Source organism: Carassius gibelio, chromosome A8 (assembly GCF_023724105.1).
Source record: "Carassius gibelio isolate Cgi1373 ecotype wild population from Czech Republic chromosome A8, carGib1.2-hapl.c, whole genome shotgun sequence".
NCBI lineage: Eukaryota > Metazoa > Chordata > Actinopteri > Cypriniformes > Cyprinidae > Carassius > Carassius gibelio.
This window is the reverse complement of record NC_068378.1, coordinates 630,604-647,655: the sequence shown is the minus strand read 5'-3', so window position 1 is coordinate 647,655 and position 17,052 is coordinate 630,604. Positions and strand designations below refer to the sequence as shown.

The window sequence follows — 17,052 nt, the reverse complement described above, 5'->3', positions numbered from 1 at the left end:
TCAATCTGGTTTTAAGTCTGCTCACAGCACTGAGTCCGCCCTTTTGAGGGTGTTAAATGATATTTACCTCTCCACTGATTCCGGGGACTCTGTGGTTCTTATTCTTTTAGATTTATCAGCCGCTTTTGATACCATAGACCACTCCATACTATTATCTAGATTAGAGTCTTGGGTAGGTCTAAAAGCAAACGCTCTGAAATGGTTTCAGTCATACCTATCTGACAGAAGGTTTTTAGTGAAACTGGGAAATTTTTTCTCTTCCCCTGCTCCTCTGACCTGTGGCCTTCCACAAGGCTCTATTTTAGCTCCCTCTCTATTCTCTCTGTACATGCTGCCTCTGGGTTCTATCCTAAGAAAACATGGTGTGTCTTTTCATTTCTACGCAGATGACACTCAAATCTATCTTCCAGTTAAGAAAAACAACTCCACTGCGATCACTTCTCTTGTCCAATGTTTATAGGAGGTGAAATTATGGCTTGCCCAAAATTTCCTCTTCTTAAACGAGGACAAGACCGAGGTGATTGTTTTCGGTCCTAATGAGAACTCTCAGTGTATAAGCCCTGAGCTTGATAGTTTATCCGTTTTTAGATCCTCACGGGTGAAGAACCTAGGTATTACTATTGACCAACACTTAAAATTTGATAGACATATCTCTAGATTACTGCAATTCTTTATATTGCGGTATATCTAAATCTCAAATTGCACGACTTCAGCTTGTCCAAAATGCTGCAGCCAGACTTCTTTTAAACTGTCGTAAACATGAACACATAACCCCAATTCTCACATCCCTTCACTGGTTACCAATTTCTCATAGAAAAGACTTTAAAATTCTCCTCTTCATTTATACAGGGAGTGCAGAATTATTAGGCAAGTTGTATTTTTGAGGAATAATTTTATTATTGAACAACAACCATGTTCTCAATGATTCCAAAAACTCATTAATATCAAAGCTGAATATTTTTGGAATTAGTTTTTAGTTTGTTTTTAGTTGTAGCTATTTTAGGAGGATATCTGTGTGTGCAGGTGACTATTACTGTGCATAATTATTAGGCAACTTAACAAAAAACAAATATATACCCATTTCAATTATTTATTTTCAGCAGTGAAACTAATATAACATCTCAACATTCACAAATATACATTTCTGACATTCAAAAACAAAACAAAAACAAATCAGTGACCAATATAGCCACCTTTCTTTGCAAGGACACTCAAAAGCCTGCCATCCATGGATTCTGTCAGTGTTTTGATCTGTTCACCATCAACATTGCGTGCAGCAGTAACCACAGCCTCCCAGACACTGTTCAGAGAGGTGTACTGTTTTCCCTCCTTGTAAATCTCACATTTCATGATGGACCACAGGTTCTCTATGGGGTTCAGATCAGGTGAACAAGGAGGCCAAGTCATTAGTTTTTCTTCTTTTAGACCCTTTCTTGCCAGCCACGCTGTGGAGTACTTGGACGTGTGTGATGGAGCATTGTCCTGCATGAAAATCATGTTTTTCTTGAAGGATGCAGACTTCTTCCTGTACCACTGCTTGAAGGTGTCTTCCAGAAACTGGCAGTAGGACTGGGAGTTGAGCTTGACTCCATCCTCAACCCGAAAAGGCCCCACAAGCTCATCTTTGATGATAGCAGCCCAAACCAGTACTCCACCTCCACCTTGCTGGCGTCTGAGTCGGACTGGAGCTCTCTGCCCTTTATCGATCCAGCCACGGGCCCATCAAGACTCACTCTCATTTCATCAGTCCATAAAACCTTAGAAAAATCAGTCTTGAGATATTTATTTGCCCAGTCTTGACGTTTCAGCATGTGTGTCTTGTTCAGTGGTGGTCGTTTTTCAGCCTTTCTTAACTTGGCCATGTCTCTGAGTATTGCACACCTTGTGCTTTTGGGCACTCCAGTGATGTTGCAGCTCTGAAATATGGCAAAACTGGTGGCAAGTGGCATCTTGGCAGCTGTACGCTTGACTTTTCTCAGTTCATGGGCAGTTATTTTGCGCCTTGGTTTTTCCACACGCTTCTTGCGACCCTGTTGGCTATTTTGAATGAAACGCTTCAGAAGCTTGGCAATTTTAAGAGTGCTGCATCCCTCTGCAAGATATCTCACTATTTTTGACTTTTCGGAGCCTGTCAAGTCCTTCTTTTGACCCATTTTGCCAAAGGAAAGGAAGTTGCCTAATAATTATGCACACCTGATATAGGGTGTTGATGTCATTAAACCACACCCCTTCTCATTACTGAGATGCACATCACCTAATATGCTTAATTGGTAGTAGGCTTTCGAGCCTATACAGCTTGGAATAAGACAACATGCATAAAGAGGATGATGTGGCCAAAATACTCATTTGCCTAATAATTCTGCACACAGTGTAAATCCCTTCATAACAAAGCTCCTGTCTATTTATCTGAACTTCTTCAACCTTATACTCCATCAAGAAACCTACGTTCCTATGACCAGGCTCTGTTGGTGGTCCCTCGCGTTAGGCTAAAGCGTAGAGGGGAGCGTGCATTTGCAGTGGCTGGGCCACGACTCTGGAATACCCTGCCTTTAGAGATCCGACTGGCCCCTTCCTTGTCTATTTTTAAATCCTTGCTAAAAACTTTTTTATTTTATTTTTATTAGTGTACTGACTACTGTGTTATGCTACATTTTTAAATGGGTGGTTTTAAATTTTTGTCTGGTCTATTTTTTTTATGTATGTGTAATATTCTTGCTCTTATGTAAAGCACTTTGGTCAGCCAGGAGGCTGTTGTAAATGCGCTATACAAATATATTGAACTTGAACTTGAACATATATCCTATCATCACAATGTCTAACAAACGGTTTGTGTAACTTTAATGACTAAATTAACAAAAGAACAACCTTGCAAGTTACAAGTTAGCTATGTTATGTAGTTAAGCTAGTAAAAAAAAATAAATAACAAAAATGATATTTAAACTAGCTAAAGTTAATTGTAATCAGGTGTAGCAGCAGCGATTAAGAGTCTTACCTCAGGCTCCAATAAACATTAAAGGGGGGGGTGAAATGCTCGTTTTCACTCAATATCCTGTTAATCTTGAGTACCTATAGAGTAGTACTGCATCCTTCATAACTCCAAAAAGTCTTTAGTTTTATTATATTCATAAGAGAAAGATAGTCTGTACCGATTTTTCCTGGAAAAACATGACCGGCTGGAGGCGTGACGTGTGGGCGGAGCTAAAGAATCACGAGCGCCAGTAGGCTTTTGCGTTGAGAGCGTTTGGAAGCTGTGACATTATCGTGAGGACAAAACCAACCAAAACAAACCATGGCTAACAGTCAGATTCAGCGTATATTTATGAACCAGAATCAGATCCAGAGGCTAAAATTTAACAAGAGCAGCATCACCAACAACGTCTCTATGTGGTATGTACTGAAACTGTATATATTTGCTTAGCGGTTTTGGAAAATGACTAAGTTCCACTTTGTCGTCTTTTTTTTTTTTTGAAAGTGCAGTTTGATGACAACATCGCATGTTGTTTACTTGATGTGCTTACGCGCCGATAGCTAAGTTAACAACACAGAGATATTTAAAGCAGTTTTACTCGTGCATTTTGATGACAACATCGCATGTTGTTTACTTGATGTGCTTACGCGCCGATAGCTAAGTTAACAACACAGAGATATTTGAAGCAGTTTTATTCACCGCCTGCGGTTCCAACACACGATCGTGACCCTTTTTCGTTGGGACTGCATTATCCTTAAGAAATAAACGATGTGCAAATCCGGCGTCAAACTGGGCCTTGTAAAACAAGCATCTTCGAAATGCAGTGGAACAAACACAAACACTTGCACAACTCCGTTGATGCTCTGTAAAAATAAACTCCGTCCACTGGTCCCTGCTGTTTCTCTTTTGGTAATCTGTGCAGGGTTGTCTTGCCCTGGCAACCAAAAACACACTCCTTTTGTGACATTTCGCGACGCTCTCGCTCTGATCAGTGAACGTCTGTTGTGCTCTCAGTGGTCTGCTCTATGGGAGCGTGCGCTCTTCCGGCAGACGTGCCCTTAGGACCCATATAAGGAAATTCCGCTCCATCTAAACGTCACACAGAGCCATACTCGAAAAAAAATTCTGAAACTTGTGACAAAACGGAAGGAGTATTTTTGGAACAGAAATACTCCTTCAAACGTACAACTTAATTTTTGAAACTTTGTCCATGTTTAGCATGGGAATCCAACTCTTTAACAGTGTAAAAAACTCAGTATGAGTTCACTTGTCTCAATTGAGACAAGTGAAGCCCATTTTTAGCGTTTTTTAGCACTTCCGTTTCTGACGCACAGACTCAAACTAAGCTTGATGACGTCAGCAACCTGTCTGACAGATGTAAATCTTCTAGTAGCTGTGCGTAATAACTGCAATCGTTAATCTTGCAGAGACGTCAAGCTTGAGTGTGGAGTTCTTTGGGGTGAGTGAGCAGGAGTAAGTATTCTGATTAATTATTTTGTATAGTGTTTTAAAATGTAACACCAGTACGCCATATTAAGTTAATTGCCTGCGAGCTTCTCCTCCTGTCTGTATGGTAATGCGACAGAGAGTCACGTGGTTATGACGCAATCGTTAGCCTATTTTTACAAAAACTGTTTCTATGGGGCCATAATGTAACATAGAAGGTAATGGAGCCCTTTATGTTGTGGAGTGCAAATTACATGACAGTTTACTAACATGTGTGTGGATCTGAAGGCATTTGCGTGTGGATCAGCAAGGCGAAAAATTTGTGCCATAAGTCACGTGACAGTTTTTCGTACTTGTAGAATTTTGCTTTGTACTTGAAGGAATTTGTTTTGTACTTGAAGGATATTTTTTTTTTAATTGAAGGATTTTTTTGTACTTGAAATATTTTAGTTTGTACTTGGAGGATATTTTTCTCATTGAAGAAATACGTTTCTTTGTATATGTAAAACATACTCTATTTGTTTGATAGCTACATTTTTTATTTGCAGAACAAAATGCATTAGTTTGTCAGTGATGTTTTGTATTTGCAAACCACACAGAGTTTGTTTGTGAATCGTTGGGTGTGAGTAAAACACATTTTGTGTGTGTGTGAGGTTTTGGCATGATTCTATCTCCATAAGATAATATTGATCTATTACACTGCCAGATATATTTATTCTTATATAAACAAGTAAATGCAACCTCAATTTTAATTGGGGAATGATCCGACAAATTTATATTTCCAATGGTGCTATGTTTTATTAATTCCAATATTATTTTAGTAACCAGAAAAAAATCAATTCTTGTATATTTTTTTATGAGGATTTGAAAAAAAAAAGTATAGTCCTTCTCTCCAGGGTGCATATGTCTCCATACATCAACTAAATCAACCTCATCAACCATTTGTTGCAAAGCTCGCTGTCTAGGAGTTTGTTTTGCACTAATGTTGGTGGGCCTTTTATCTAAAATATTATACATTACACAGTTCCAATCTCCACCAACAATCATATAAGGACAGTGATACTTGAACAGTAAATCAGTCAGTTTAGTAAAGAATGTAGGATAAAGGTCAGGGGCAGCATATACATTTAGGATAGTAACTTTCTCTCCATATAAAACCCCATGCAACAAAACATAGCAACCTCTTTCATCAATTTCAACATGATTAATATTAATGGGCAATATTTTATGCACCAGTATCGCCACCCCTCTGCATTTACTATTATATGAGGAAGAGTACACGTCCAACCCAGTGTTTTCTAAGTTTTTTATGTTCATTTTCAGTCAAATGTGTCTCCTGTAACATTGCAACTGAAACAATCTCCTTTCTCGGAAATGTAATTATCATATTCCGTTTGAATGGATTTTTATAACCTTTGATATTAAATGAACTAAAATTTACTGGTAAAGCCATTACATCATAGGCATAACATATCTAGTAATTTCCCCAATTTGCAAGGTATTGTACATAACAATAATTTTGGATCCCCTTAGGTATTCAACTAAAAAAACAAAAGAAACAAAATAATAAAAAAAGAAAAAAAGAAAAAAAATATGGGCCAAAATACCAGACCACACAAGGCTGATATTAGCCACATTTGAAACCTTACCAGAATGGTCTTGTCTGCTTTAATAACAGAGATAAATAAAAAGAAAATAACTTCTATATTTTTAGTTCATACACAGACTTTCATGAAAAAAGAAAGATCTACAGAAGGCTGCTAGGCCCTTTAACTAGTCATTAATTTATCAATTGAATGGGTGACCTATCCTCATTAATAGAACACCCCCCCCCCCCCCCCCCCCACCAGAGAATTGGCAGGAGTACTGGTTATATTTCAATCATTTTAATGTCACAAAGCTAATTATAATGTTGGATTTGTGATAAAACATCAGAATAATCAGAACATGCTTACAGTGCACTGTTTATCCCACTATAATCAATTAGTCGGGCATCTAAAATGAACATTTTCAAGTTTAGTCAATTATTTTTCAAAATTGTAAAAAAAAAAAAAAGTAATTTGGCTCAAACAATATTATTTAAGATTTAATGAGAGCGTTCTGTGACTAACAAATAGGAGTTATATAATTATGTAGAACATCCAAAATTGATGAGGCTGTTCTGGAGGTCAGAGATACCGATGTATCGCTCCTTGTGTTCTGGAGTTTGGCTTTCCTCTCTTGTAGGCCAGTATTCAACCCAGGTCTGCTCTCCAAAAACATACTGCAGGCTAAAACAAGAGAAAGGGAAGTTTAGGAGACAAAAGTTTTATTTTTTTAATGTTCATATTTTTAAAACAAAATATCTTTAAATATTTACATATGCCAATATTTATTTTTCGAATAATTATTTTAATCAAGTGTCTATTCTTGGTTACTAAATGGCATTATGATTGAAAACAACTGTCACATCATTGAGCCATGCACAACACTCTACAGACTTTGAATGCATAAATCTCAGGCAAATTCTGCTCTCTTGAAGGCACACAGTGGATACCTACCTTCCCCCGAGCTCTGGCAGGTCAACAGATCTGCCCATGATGAGGTACGACTTGCCTTCTATCAATGCTAAATGGTTTCTGCAACTTGGACGAGCCAAAAATGGTCTCACTTTCCCCTCAACATTTACATCAGTGCCTACAGGACAGAGCATTGTTTAAGAAACAGTTCTACTGCAATGCAATTTAGCCTAATGTAGAGCATTAATAGAGAAGGACAACTGCATTTAACAGGTATAAGAAACATTTCAAATGCATTTCATGATCAGCTAGGGGTGGGCGGTATACCGTTAGACATGATTATTTTATTTTCATCTTGCCTCTGTATAAGGAATATTATATTTCATAACTGCAGCCAGCGCTCCTTTGTTTATGGAGAGCCGCACTGGAAACCTCCCGGGCTGACGCTGGAGTAAGTATACAGCAAACTGCTAACAATCCCACCACCTCTACTCTGTGTGTTTCTATACACAGGCCCAGTAGACTAATTAAATGATGATTGTGCCCTAGGTAGCACTTAACATAATCGCACATAGCTGTGCCTTAAGTGCTACTTAGGAGCAGAGGAAGATAATCCAGGGGCCAAAGAGTAAAAGTCCTGCAATATTTTTGCTCTGATACAGTGAGTTGTAAATTAATGGATGAAAGCTGTACATTGGCAGTACCTTACTGGCACCCTGCTGCCAGTAATTTACTGTTATTTAACGGCACAATTTTTTACAGTGTATCGTGACATAAGATTTTGGTCATATCATGCCTCCCCTATGATCAGCAAACAAACATGGAGAAAATAATGAACCGTACCTTCTTTCACCACCTTCTCCACCATCATGTCATAGATGTCAGTGTGCATTGTCTGGTTCATCCCCAACACTGTGGCTTTATAAACTGTCAAAGATATTTTACTGTTACCTCCATGTAGAACTATAAGTCTCAAGCCAAACATTTTATTGCATTCGTACATGGGTTAAAGTCCCCCTGTAGTGAAAATCAAGATTTTTTTATGTTGTTTATTTGTCTGTGTGAGTATTTTACATTCCTTAAAACTGTAGATTCCCAATGGCAGTCCAAGAAATGCGAAACAGCCCTTGGTTTGCTATATCACAATCCAATAACCAATCACTTCAAGGGATAGATTCCTATCACTAGCAGGCAAAATATACCAATACCAGCCCAAAACCAAAAATAATTTAAAGCAAAAAAAAAAACCATGAAGCCTGAACTTGCTTTATAACCCATGGCAACAGTGTAAAAGTAGCCCGGAGTCGTTTCTCCTGCACCGGTATCTGCACTTCACGCACGTATACTTGTGGGCCTGAATTAAGAATCACAAATGGCTACATTTGAGTCTTCAAGGCATTTTAGGACACAACATCACCAAGTAAGCAACTTTAAAGGGGTCATACGACGTTGCTAAAAAGAACATAATTTTGTGTATTTGGTGTAATGAAATGTGTTTATGCGATTTAAAGGGTTAGTTCACTCAAAAATCAAAATTATGTCATTAATAACTCACCCTCATGTCGTTCCAAACCCGTGAGACCTATGTTCATCTTCAGAACACAGTTTAAGATATTTTAGATTTAGTCCGAGAGCTCTCAGTCTAATGTTCTAATGTTCTAATGTCCTAATGTTATTAGCGCGGGTAAACCGAAGGCTTGAATGAAGGGCAATCATCGCCAATGATGCCATTACGTCGACCATTTTCTTCAAGCGGTTTATTGAATCGAACTGTCCAAAACAACTACGGGTGATCCAAAAATGATGCAACCAGTTCTTGAATCATGAACGAGTCAATCTTTTGTTCGTTATCTGGCTCGGCTTGGTGTTCATCTCCAGTTCTGTCTTCACAGCAGTTCAGTCAGTGTACTGTTTGAGTAATTAATTACTCTGGGATATTGGTTTGTTTTAACTCAGAGGGAGTGTCGGCCACATTAAAATAGTTTACAGCTTAAGTCATTTGTGGATAAATGGTTATTGGAGAAGTGAACCATTTCAAACGATTCAGTTCGATTTGGTGAACTGGTTCTAGAAGATCCAGTTACATCAAATGATTCGTTCGCAAACCGGATATCATACACTGCAGTGAACGCGCTCACAACAGACCCGGAAGAGAAGACAATGCTGAATAAATCATAGTTTTTGCTCTTTTTGGACCAAAATTTATTTTTGATGCTTCAAAAATTCTAACTGACCCTCTGATGTCACATGGACTACTTTGATGAAGTTTTTCGTACCTTTCTGGGCTTGGACAGTATACCATACACACAGTTTCAATGGAGGGACTGAGAGCTCTTGGACTAAATCTAAAACATCTTAAACTGTTTTCCGAAGATGAACGGAGGTCTCACGGGTTTGGAACGACTCGAGGGTGAGTTATTAATGACATAATTCAGATTTTTGGGTGAACTAACCCTTTAAGGTTCAAAAACACATTATTTTCCATGTACTGTACATTATTGTTTCTCTATGTTCTGCCTTCTAAAAACGCGTAGATTGTTACAAAGCTCATCGAAATATGAAAAGTGAGCTGCACACTGATTGGCCAGCTATCCAGTGCGTTGTGATTGGCAGAATTCCTCAAGCGTGTGACGGAAATGTTAACCCCTTACCATACTGCAATGCTGTGCATCCTGGCGCGACAAGACAAAACCAATGAAACCCATTACAAAAGAGGCCTTTGTTGCCTCCAGTGGGGACATCATTACTGATTTTAATGACTTATACTTTGTTTTTATGCATTTCGTTGCGTATCACGCCATGTAAACATAAAACCCATGTCTGCATTTGTGATCGGAGAAACAACAAACAAGAAGTGCATACTATACACTACTAAAAAATCATGTTTGCATCATCAGTGGCAAATTCTTTAAATATGTAAAGATACTTAAATGCTGTGAGTCAGAAGTGCCTTTTTGTTTTTGCAAATTTGGAATTGCAGCACTTTATAGAAATAGACATCCCACATAGCAACATTGTGTCGGCCCAGATCTGGCCCACATCTGGCACCCGTGTAAAGATGATCTGGCCCACATGCAGCGTGGAATGATGGCACTTGGGCGGACCACTTCTGTTTGCCAGATTTGAGCCATAAGCAGGCCATAGCAATGCCACATGTCAGCCAAGAGTAAAGAAATTAACCAGAACTGGACCTTATCTGAGCCACGAAATCTGTGTATATATTAAATATTAAGTAATTTCAGCCTTGATAAGCCTGTTAACAAGCAGAATCACTGAAGGAAAGAAAATAACAGAAAAAGAGATGAGCAGAAACTCAAGAACTACAACTGACTTCAGCCACAACCTTGTTGAAGATAAAAGACATTAAATCTCTGAAGATCTCACCAGAGGAGGATTAAACAACTCCACAAACAGCTTTACCAACTTCACTTATTACTAACCAGACTGACTTTATTTCTGTTACACATCTACAAAAGTTTGTATTGAGAATTAACAGAGGTTTAACTCTATTGTGTGACACCATAACAGTGATTAGTGTTTCCATTAGCACTCTTAACTCTTATACTGTGTTTTTTGGCTGCTGTGACGGTGTGTTTGTTAAACACATTTGCGGCATCAAATAATGCTAAAGTGAATTTAGGTCAGGTGATGGCAGTTATCTGTTGATGATTTTATAATCATCATGAAATAGGCTGATTTGCTTATTTATTTTTTTTAAATGTAACAATTATTTTATTAATATATTCACATCACAAACCATAGGTTTCTGCAGCATGAGATCCAGCAATATTAGAACAATCAGTTAGAAAATTTTAAGGAACACAAAAAAAGGCAATCTATGATGAAACACACACACATCAACAATCAGCACATGAATCTCAACAATGGTGACAATCAAATGTACCTTGCTGCAATGCATGCTGGGTACTAGCATAGTACAAAACTCCCAGCATGCATTGCAACATGAATAAATTATGCAGCTGAATTGCCATATTATTTTGTTTAATTCTAAATATTTTCTTATATTTTCTGCAGTTGTTTTTGTTGTGACTTAGCAGCTTTTCAGTGAAGTTCTGAATTGATCAGTTTATCTAAATATTTTTAATTGTCACCATTATTGAGATTCATGTGCCAGCTCATGTTTGTTAAAAGATTTTAACTGATTGTTATCATACTGCTGGATCTCATGCGGCAGAAACACAGGGTTTGTAATATGAATGTATCATTGGAACAACATAATTCTTAGTTAAATAAAATCATCAATGTATTTCATGATGATTATAAAACCATCAACAGATAACAGCCGTCACTTGATATCATGTCACTTTAGCTTTCTTTGATGCTGCAAATGTGTTTAACAAACACACTATTAAAGCAGCCAAAAAAGACAACGTACATAATAAGAGTTAAGAGCCCAACTACTGAAAACACTAATCACTGTTATGGTGATACACATTAGAGTTAAACCTCTGTTAATTCTCAATAAAACATTTTGTAGATGTCTAATAGAAATAAAGTCAATCTGGTTAGTAATAGGTGAAGCTGGTAAAGCTGTTTGTGGAGTTGTTTAATCCTAATCTGGTGAGATCTCCAGATATTTAATGTCTTCTTTTATCTACAGTTGATTTCATCTAAGGTTGTCCCTGAAGTCAGTTGTAGTTCTTGTGTTTCTGCTCATCTCTTTTTCGGTTCTTTTCTTTCCTTAAATGATTCTGCTTGTTAACAGGCTTATTAAGGCTGAAATACTTTATATTTAATACACACAGATTTTGTGGCTCAGATAAGGTCCAATTCTAGTTAATTTCTTTACTCTTGGCTGACATGTGGTATTGCTATGGCCTGCTTGTGGCTCAAATCTGGCAAACAGGAGCGGTCCACCCAAGGGTCATCATTGAGAATAAAAGTTAAGCCTTCTTTCTTTGTGTGAACATTTGGGTGGCATTATGCAAAGCTTCCCACATAGTGACGTAGAGATGTGGGGCCGTTTTAGAATGAGCCATTTTAGGTAGTCGTGGTTGACTCTTAACTTTTATAAAGAATATCTCTTTGGATTTGAGACTTTAGTCTTTGCAACTTTACAGATCTTATTTATGCACCAAGAGTTTGCAATACTCCAAAGAGAAAGGAAATATTTAAATTGCATCCTATGACCCCTTTAACGAATGTTACAGTATTCACTGTACTTGTCCACTAGTTTGCATATTCATAGATCCGCGTATAGTAAATGAGGCAAGAATGTAGAGTTACATTCAAGCTATTTTAAGGCATGAGAAAATTATTTTCACAAAAAAAAATAAATAATAATAATTATGCTACTTTGATGATCAAAGATAACTTTTAAGGGATAAAATACCACAGGGGGACTTTAAATAATAGTTTACTAAAAGTGCAATCATTTAATCATTAATGTCATTCCAGACCTGGAACAACAAAAACTAAGATATTTCCCATATAAGAACATTTATAAACAAAATTATATTAAAATAAATATTTGTTATTTTGTTCACTATAAAAAGAGAGTGCAATGAAAAAATTAGCGTAAATTATGAATCTTAATTTATTGATGTTAACAGCAATGAACTGAATGCCTTTACCATAATCCATGCCACCTTCACAGGCTTTATTTAAACGCTCCTCTTCTCTGGTATTGTTTTTCTTCTGGAAAGTGCACTTTTCTGTGTTCAGAGAAGTTAAATGTTATACACACACATACTAATAATCACACCCCCCCCCCCCACCCACATTCAAATAGGAATAAAAACAACTAAATGTTTAACTTGTCCCATGTAAAGAGCCAACTATCATGAAACAGGTTCTTCAATGCTCTTTTGAAGCAAGAGTTTGATGAACTATGCAGACATACTTAAGGTTTCACATAGCAAAGCAGTAAAAAGAAGGAAGCAGAGGTGGGACAAGCAAGTATTCAAGTCATATCCCAAGTCCTCAAAGGGTTAAAGTTAATGAGATAATTAAGTGACTAATTAAATGATTATTGTGCACTAGTGATGAACACCTGCTGTTATTGAAAACTACAGAGGATCAGACGTTAATGTTTTATTGGTTAAAATGATGCAACCATAATGGAGATCAGTGTTTGCTTTAGTTGGGCTCTTCACACTTGACTGCTGTGTTAGATCTCTTTCTGTATCATTGCATGAGGTGCTGTAAAGCAGAGAGAAGATATTAACTGTCTATATGTAATAAGCTAGTAATTGTGACCTGGTCCGACTGCAGTCAAACTGAAATGTGTTTTGCTTGAGTTTTGCATAATCAACCCAGTAAAACTGCAGTGAGTGAATTTCAAGTGTGTTAGGTGCATTAAAAATTTGAGCTCCATGGTCCTTTGCAGAGGTGGGAAGTCCAGGGGCCAAAGAGTAGTGGTGGAAATTATGATTCTTTCTAGTGATTCGTTCATTTTCAGTTCGTTCACCAAAATGATTCGTTCAGAATCGTTCACTGATTCGTTCAGTGACCATTTCTTCGTATTACACAAAATAAGTCAGCAGATAGCAAAAAGTGTATTGTGTTGTTATGTCTTAAGTCAACGAACGTATTCACTTGTTACAAAAACTGATCTGGCTTTATTAAAATGTGTGTATAATCGCATTCAATATATAAAGTCTAATAAAGTTGTTCAAATGAACAAAGCACAAGGTTTTCTTGCCTAAATAGCATTTTAATTGTTTGGTCAGACAGTTTGTTTATTATATATTCACATTCATCAATCGTGGATTAAACGTGGAGTTGCTAAATATCAAAACAAGCGTATGTGCACAATACAGTACCTATAACTGCGCTTTGCATTTTTGCGAGATTGACATGCTAAATGGCAGACTGACCCGGTTTACTCTCATTCATTTCGTTCACGAACGAGATAAGCTATGTACCAGTTCATTTCATTCACGAACGACATGTATCCGTTCATTCAGCTCGTTCACGAATGACATGTGTGCCAGTTCAGTCATTTCATTCACGAACGAGATTTTCTAAATCATTCAACTAATGCACGAACGACATGTGCTTTGCCGATTGAGAAACGTGATTTGTAAACTGTTTGCCAGAATATACCCTGACCATCAGGTCAGTTATTTCATTCACGAACGAGATGTATCATTCAACTCGTGCACGAACGACATGTGTGCCAGTTCAGTCATTTCATTCACGAACGCTATGTATCAGCTCATTCAACTCATTCACGAACGACATGGGTACCAGTTCAGTAATTTCGTTCACGAACGATAAGATCTCTAGATCTAGTTCAGACTCATATGAAACTCGTTCATTGAAGGGCGTTTTCGTTCACTACATTCAACAAATCAAATACTCTGTCACATCTCATACTCGAAGGCTATTGGCTCGAGGTTGAGTAATTCTTTGACAGGATGAAACAGTTGTTACCTGGTGCACTGAGCTGCGCATGCGCTGCTTATAGCGCCGCGCTGCTGTGGAGGGAGGAACTTCACTGAACGAGAAATATGAGTCAGTGGATTACGTGAACGAGAACGATTCGTTCACCTAAAAGATTCGTTCAAAAAGAACGATTCGTTCACGAACGACACATCACTACCAAAGAGTAAAAGTCCTGCCATATTTTTGTTCCACCCATGAACTCACCAGCCGATTTCATCAGAGGAGGAACCAAGTCATTCCTTCCAAGTCACAAACGAGTCTTGAGTCAAATCCCAAGTCCTCAAAGAGTAAAAATTAATGAGATAATTAAGTGACTAATTAAATGAAGATGCATTAGTGATGAACACCTGCTGTTTACAATCAACATCACTGAAGAAAAGAGAAACACAAGAACTACAACTGACTTTAAGCACAGCCTTGGATGAAATCAATTGAAAAAAAAAAAAAAAACTTTGCCACCATAATTGTGGTGACTATTTGCTTCAGTTGATATCTTGAGCCTTTAAGAAGTTGTCACAAATTTGCTTTATACATTTGCATTATTGTTTTGCAGCAAACATTTTCGCAATGCTGATACAACTCTTGATCTAGCAGGTGACTTATTCTTTTGATGACTGTATGATCTTGATTAAGTTTCTTGATTATATGAGAAGAGTTTTTGGCTTAGTTGTTAGAGAGAACTGCCGTGAATTCACTGCTCTGTCTGGGCACTTTGGATGGGTTAAACACAGAATATGATTTCTGAGTACGGGTCACCACACTTAACTGTAGGTCACTTTCACAAAAAAAACGAGAGAAATCTCATTATGCAAATGCCACCATATAATGCTTTATAACACTTCAATATTAAGAAAAAAAAAATTGGATTTAGGCATTTAGCCATGAACATTTATCATGTGATCCTCAACAGTGGTGAAAATTATTATTCATACTGCAGTGCATTATGGGAGTAATTCATGTATTGCAACATTAAGCATTTTGTTGATTGTCACCATTGTAGAGATTAATATGCTGGTTCTTGATATCTGTGTGTGTCTAAAATGCACTGGAGTTCAAACTTTTAAATGTGTTACATATAGATATATATATAAAAAAAATCCATATCCTGTAAATATTATTAGAGCAATGCTTTTTTTTGTGTGCATGCTGTAGTTTCACTGGGATTATTACAAACCTAGACATGTGATAAGAAAGAAGTCAAAATCATTTGAGATTTAGTTAAACCAGCTCATTGTAACTATATGTTTTTCATATGTCACAGTTCTGTCTTCTCCACAACAACCCATGCAGAGCTACAGAGAAAGATCTAGCACAACAAGTCAAGGGTCAAGAGCACAATTAAACCAAACACTGATCTCCATGATGGTGGCATCTTTTTAACCAGTAAAACATCCACATCTGATCCTCTGTAATTCTCAATAACAGCAGGTGTTCATCACTAATGCACATTCAATAGTCACTTAATTATCTCATTAACTTTAACTCTTTGAGGACTTGGGATTTAACTTGAGAGTCATTTGTGACTTGGAAGGAATGACTTGGTTCCTCTGGTGAAATCAGCTGCTGGACTTTTACTCTTTGGCCCCTGGACTTCCCAACTCTGTACAAAACTGGTCTCTTAAGGTACAAATCACAAGGGTACAGCACCAGTGACAAGCTATTGTACCCTTAAAGGTACAATTATGTACTTTATTTTCTGAGAGTGTACTCTCAAGGGTACAGCTTTTGTACTCTTCGCATAGGGTACATAAAACATCAGCATCTGATCCTCTGTAATTCTCAATAACAGCAGATGTTAATCATTAATGCACAATCATCATTTAATTAGTCACTTAATTATCTCATCAACTTTAACTCTTTGAGGACTTGGGATTTGACTCAAGACTCGTTTGTGACTTGGAAGGAATGACTTGGTTCCTCCTCTGGTGAAATCGGCTGATGCATTTATGGATGGAACAAAAATATGGCAGGACTTTTACTCTTTGGCACCTGGACTTCCCACCTCTGGTCCTGTGGACACACACACAGACATAAAGAACCAGCATATATGACTCTCAACAATGGTGACAATCAACAAATTGTTGCATGCTGGGTAACACCATAGTAAAAACTCCCGTCATGCACTGCAATAAGAAAAATTGTCACCACTATTGAGGATTGTGTGATAAGTGTGCAGTCTAAAAGCCTATGTTGGCTTTCAACATTTAAACATTGCAGTGGTATTTGTTGGGTGGGCCCTTTTTTAACTTCTGTTCAGTAATAGCTGAATGTCACTCAACAACATGTTCAGTCTTCATGAGTTTATAAGCAGAAAAATCATCTGGGTCATCTATTACCGCAAGGTTTTACTCAACAATGCATACATGTTTGTTACGAAAACAATATTGCAATTGCATTGAATCAAATTGCTTAGAATTAATAATAGGGTCAAGAGACTACCTAAAGCAAACCCTGACCACAATTATGGTGGCATTGGTGTTTGGTTTGTTTCGTTTTGTTTTTTCAGTTGAAGGCTGTGGCTAAATTCAGTTGTATTTCTTGTGTTTCTCTGTTCTTCAGTGATGTTGATTGTTAACAACAGATGTTCATCACTAATGTACAATCATCATTTAATTAGTCACTTAATTATCTCATTATCTTTAACCCTTTGAGGATTTGGGATATGACTTGAAGACTTGCTTGTGACTTGAAAGTCCCACCTCTGGAAGGTAGTATTTGTGATACTACTGT

The 17,052-nt window shown here is 37.4% G+C and overlaps 1 protein-coding gene across 1 annotated transcript in view; it reads right to left on the bottom strand.

The window, feature by feature from the left end:
* Nucleotides 1-6,284: 6,284 nt before the first annotated feature.
* Nucleotides 6,285-17,052, bottom strand: part of LOC128018163 (complement C3) — a gene marked incomplete at its 5' end in the record, with an annotated part of 37,922 nt that continues 27,154 nt past the window's right edge. The window contains 4 exon segments of the mRNA XM_052603523.1: nucleotides 6,285-6,684; nucleotides 6,955-7,090; nucleotides 7,756-7,839; nucleotides 12,507-12,587. Of these exon segments, the coding sequence (XP_052459483.1) occupies nucleotides 6,543-6,684; nucleotides 6,955-7,090; nucleotides 7,756-7,839; nucleotides 12,507-12,587 (443 nt within the window).